The sequence below is a fragment of the Penaeus japonicus genome, unplaced genomic scaffold, assembly GCF_977035675.1.
Source record: "Penaeus japonicus unplaced genomic scaffold, GWHDUDI00000001_assembly GWHDUDI00000007, whole genome shotgun sequence".
NCBI classification, from domain to species: Eukaryota; Metazoa; Arthropoda; class Malacostraca; order Decapoda; family Penaeidae; genus Penaeus; species Penaeus japonicus.
Genome location: NW_028234409.1, coordinates 7,752,440 through 7,757,439, shown reverse-complemented (window position 1 = coordinate 7,757,439; position 5,000 = coordinate 7,752,440). Strand labels below are relative to the sequence as shown.

General features: G+C 35.7%; 1 protein-coding gene across 1 annotated transcript in view; it reads left to right on the top strand.

Moving 5' to 3' along the window:
- The window catches only part of LOC122252626 (erythroid differentiation-related factor 1), a 13,070-nt gene extending 8,403 nt beyond the window's left edge, over window positions 1-4,667 (top strand). The window contains exons 10-17 of the mRNA XM_086538177.1: window positions 1-153; window positions 460-870; window positions 1,377-1,621; window positions 2,099-2,272; window positions 2,594-2,823; window positions 3,490-3,636; window positions 3,780-3,934; window positions 4,664-4,667. The exon at window positions 1-153 is cut by the window's left edge and continues 104 nt beyond it. Of these exons, the coding sequence (XP_086394303.1) occupies window positions 1-153; window positions 460-870; window positions 1,377-1,621; window positions 2,099-2,272; window positions 2,594-2,823; window positions 3,490-3,636; window positions 3,780-3,934; window positions 4,664-4,667 (1,519 nt within the window). The remainder of the gene's footprint in view (window positions 154-459; window positions 871-1,376; window positions 1,622-2,098; window positions 2,273-2,593; window positions 2,824-3,489; window positions 3,637-3,779; window positions 3,935-4,663) is intronic.
- Window positions 4,668-5,000: the final 333 nt, after the last annotated feature.

Sequence of the window (5,000 nt, the reverse complement as noted above, 5' to 3'; positions counted from 1 at the left end):
GTCTTCCACTGTCAGTAGTGACAACGAGGATCAGAGTGACGATGAACACAGCGCAGAAGACCACTCTGTCACCCTGTCGAACCCGAGCTCTTCAATTAAGGTTTCATCACTCTGCCTCCCCCATGCTAACAAAACTCAGTCACAGCATTATAAGTATGTTCTTTTCTGGGCACTTGTCTATTTGCAAAGTTAACTTTAACAATTGAATGATATATACTCCATGCCATCAAAATGGTTACAGCCTTAAAAGTACATTCTGTTCTGTTATTTGTAAACTTGACTTTTATATTAAATATTTATAACAAAACAAAGTTTCACAAAGACACTTTTGTAGACAGTAACCTTTACAGACAGATAGAGAGGTTGAGAGAGAGATTACTCGAAAGTCATGTAAGCTGCTGTATTATTTATTCCAGTAATTGCTTCAGTGTAAGAGTATTTTGATATTGTGCATTTCAGAGCCCCTCCCTTGTTGGGTACACTTGAGGAACGATGCCATTGTGCTCTTAACCATGTGATAGAAGCCTTACAGTGCCTGCACGTCTCAAATACAAGTGAGAGAGAACATCACAGCTCACCAAGAGGACAAGAGCCCATGTGTTCAAGGAGTCACCAGGAAGAGGAACCAAAGATGGCCAGGCCTTTTGAGCCAATTCCCATGCCGTATTCTCCCCTTAATGCAGAGAAGCAGGAGGAGAAAACAGCCCTGGTAGTTGCCAAAGATAAGGCAACTGACCACAGGTTGACAGTGTCCTTGTTCAGCCAGCAGTATGCCGTAGCGAGTTGGTGGGATAAGCTGCACGTTCTGGTCCTGAGAAAAGCTTCATTGGTGTACCTTGTTATGGCGAGGAGTTGCTTCAATAGCCAAAGGTAAGGTGACCAATTCCTTTTGGTAGAGCAACCTTTGGTATAGTCAGTATTTATAATGATAGTACTTATTGTGGGAATTCTGAAGTCATCCACACCAGATGACGAAATATCAAGTCATGCGAATATTTTGCTCCCGCTAGATGACATCCTATCACATGGTGATCTCTCCTCAAAACGTACATTTTACATCGTTGTGTATGTACACAATCATGGGAGTTGCATTTATATAGACACATTGAAATGAATGGGTGAAAAGTGCTCATAAAGGCACATCTTGCCATCACTCCGGGAGAGGTCTTGTGCTTAGTCACTGTGCACAATGGTTATCTAACCAGCAGGAGTACCATTACGCAAATATAAGCCAAGGCGTGAATGAGTTAAAGATCTCCTATGTTGTAACACAATCTTGTATTAGCTGTTTGAAGAAGTAACAGCATTGATAGAATATGACCATACACTCGAGTACCATCCATTATAAATTCTAACTCAGTAGATGTCCCTTTCAGGTATGGCCTTGCGCTAAGGTACGTGCGGTTCTCCCTTCACGCGTGGGACGGCATGGCTCGTAAGCTTGGCGTCAAGGAATGCGATGTCCCCGTCCCATGCCAGGCCCTGACGCTTGCAGGAGACACGTACTATATGCTCTCCAAGGCATGGGACGAAGTGGCCAGTCACATTGAGGATTATAATTATGTCGTGTCAGCACACCAGGACATGCTGACGCTCCTTTCCAATATCCTACCAGCCCAAGGTGAGCGGTGTTGGTTGTTTATCCATGCATGTGACTGTGTTGGGCAGTGATGAAAGAAAAATGTTTGTTTAACACTATAATGTATAAACCACTCTCCTATCCACTGGCAGAGATACGCTTGCCCATATTTCAAAGTATAGATAAACATATAGAGAAACATATAAATGCATGTAGCTACTAATTTTGTTTATTTGCATGAGGTAAATTCTTCTAATGAGAGAATAAACATAAGTAGTGTTACTAAAACTAATGAATGTACGGAGATCAAGTAAATATACAGTGCAGAATAATGTTATAGCTGCTTAAATAAACAATAGAAATTATAATAAAAGGCATATATATTCATTTCTTTTTTTTCATTATTATTATCATCTTCAATATCATAAGAAGTAGTAGTAGTAGTAGTAGTAATATCATAATAATTTATATTATTATCATTATAATTATTACTATGCTAATAAGATCCTTTCACTCCAGAGTGCAACTGGACCATCAAACTCGCCTGTGATGTGGAGGAGGCTCTTAGACTCAGTTCAACGTGTTTTGAGAAGGCCCTGTCCTCTGCGGATCCTCAAACAGCTGTGCACCTCTCACGTCGGCTGGGCAACATCTGCAACGAGCTGGGTGTCATGTACATGAATCAGGCATCAAGTAATGACTACTGTTCTGTTATGTTATGTTGTTGTTGTTGTTTTTTATGATTTCGTGTGTAATGTGGGTTTGTTTTGAGGAAAGGTGTTACGGAACTTTTCCAGGGAATTCCTTTCTTTTGTGAGCTCTGACTCTGGATTTAGGTTGATTCATAACATGTAATATTAGGTAAGAAATGGACAGAGGACACAGATACTCTGAGATTGCAGTGTTTTACAAAGAGAGAGTCAGTGAAGAACGGCAAGAAATCGTGCACTGATTTAAAAATTACAAGCGCATTTTACCATGATATATCAATATTCACTCCTCCATCTCCCACAGAGCTCTGTGAGGAAAACGACATTGGGTTCCAAGCTGCGGAAGAACTGTGGCAGAGAAGTGCTGAAGTCTTGAACCGCGGCATCACAAACTTTACGCGCGTTGGCGACGTGACCAACATAGCCCTCCTGCACTCCAACACAGGCCGTCTGCTACGACTCTGTGCATTCTATTGTGTCCCTAAAGAAGGTGTGAGGGAGTTTTCCAAGCAGGAAAGACATTATTATGATCAGGTAAGATTTCATATTCAAAATAATGTTTATGTTAATGAATTTGTCATCCACAGAGTGTATACGATATGTTGAGCTATTTAACACACCAAGAAAACATATATTAAATAACATAATATTTATAGGGAATATTTATTACAGAAACTTGCATCCAAAGAATTATTGTCCTTTTATGTAAGTGCAGTTACTGCTACCATCTGATATATATTTTTCCTTATATACAAGATACTAATACTTAATCTGAAATTTGGAAAATCATTAATTTAGAAGTACCTGTCATAGACCATACATTTTGTGTATTAGATTATATGCAAACATAAGAGAAATTTGTAAGTTTTCAATATTTATCACAAAGTGTTGAAAGCTAATTTTTTTTATAGTAAAAGTGAGTGATAAAAATAATGTAAATATGAATGGTTTGTCAAAGAAAAGGAAATGCAGGGCAGGGCATATGACTTTGTAGAATAGTTAACTAGTGACTTTCAAAAGGACACCCTTTAAAGACCCTGGCTATGGTCATTATACACTGCAAAAGAAACATTAATAACTGATTTTCATACTGTTATTTCTGTTGTTATTTTGCAGCTGTATCATTGCTGTTATTCTTGTTATTCATGTTCCTCTGATAAGTGACACTTCAACTAATTTTCTATTTATTCCTCTTTCCAGGCTATAAAAGAATACCAAAAGGCATTAGAAGTTTTAAAATCTCGGAAAAAGTGCCCAGATATTTGGGATCTTGTTGTGTGGGAATTTAGCACAACTTTATACACCATTGCATCCTTGTTACAAGACCACCCTCCAGTGCAGTCAAAGGTTAGTAGCATCAAAGGCAAACCACTTGTGTCTGTCACCAAATCGCTCCTGGTGATTCTGTACCATGGCATGTCATGTAAAGTCTCAAATTGATTCCATTCCAGCACACGAGAACTCTTATTCTCATCCACTATTCCCCACAGCCTGGGGAAGACCACGGTCGCGAAGTGATGGACCTCCTCACAAAAGCCCTCAAGCACTGCGACGTGAAAACCTCAGGGGCCCGACAGCCTCTGTATCAGTACCGCGCTGCTGTCATTTACATGCGCCTTGCAGGCATCTATCACAATGCAGTGAGGTGAGTTCTCTCTGCCATCTCGAGGGTGTTTTGTAAAACCAGCGATGGTCTATTTTCACCTGTAATGTGAGAAAAACAGACAGCAGTTACATAGTTATCCAAGTAATTAAAACAAATATTCTGGTGAGTTTACACTTGATATTGTTTTAAGCAGAACAGTTTGCTCATCTGTAGAAATCCTAAACTTCAGAATTCATTGTTATGAATTTATTTTATTTTTTTATTAATCAGTTTATCTCTCATAAACTCAACATTGTTCAAAAGTCTGTGCCAAGAATAAAGATGGAAAGAAATTATTTTTTTGATATTGATAGTAATACAAATATTATTATTATCTTCATGATTATCATCATAATTATTAATGTAGTATGATAGTTGTTATCATTATTATTATTATTATTATTATTATTATTATTATTATTATTATTTCTGTTTCTTTCTCTTACATGTCAACATGACATATTTTGTTTACAAAATTTGTATATAATGATAGGGATGGAAAAAAAGGAGAAAAGAAAAAAAAGAAAATAAAGTCTCCATATTTTTAGGAGTTCATGATTAGAGAGATAGCAGTTTTGTAATGCTATTGGGAAGTGTGATAAAGGATATTTTTGTGGAAATATCGCACTTACGGTAAAGCACCACTTATATGGAAGAAAGAAATGTAATTTATTAAAATAAAAATATGGATATAGTCTTAAACTACATAAATTACTTTTCTTTTTACAGTTAAGCTATTGAAGGAAAAGGCATGTATGTATATATACATATATATATATATATATATATATATATATATATATATATATATATATTATATATATATATATATATATATATATATATATATATTATATATATATATATATATATATATATATATATATAATATATATATATATATATATATATATACATATATATATATATATAATATATATGTATGTATGTATATATATGTTTATATGTATATATTTTTTCTTTTCCTTCTTTTTTCTTCTTTTTCTTTTTCTTTTTCTTTTTATGTTATTATTTACATTTTTTTTTCATTGAGTGGTGTTTTACT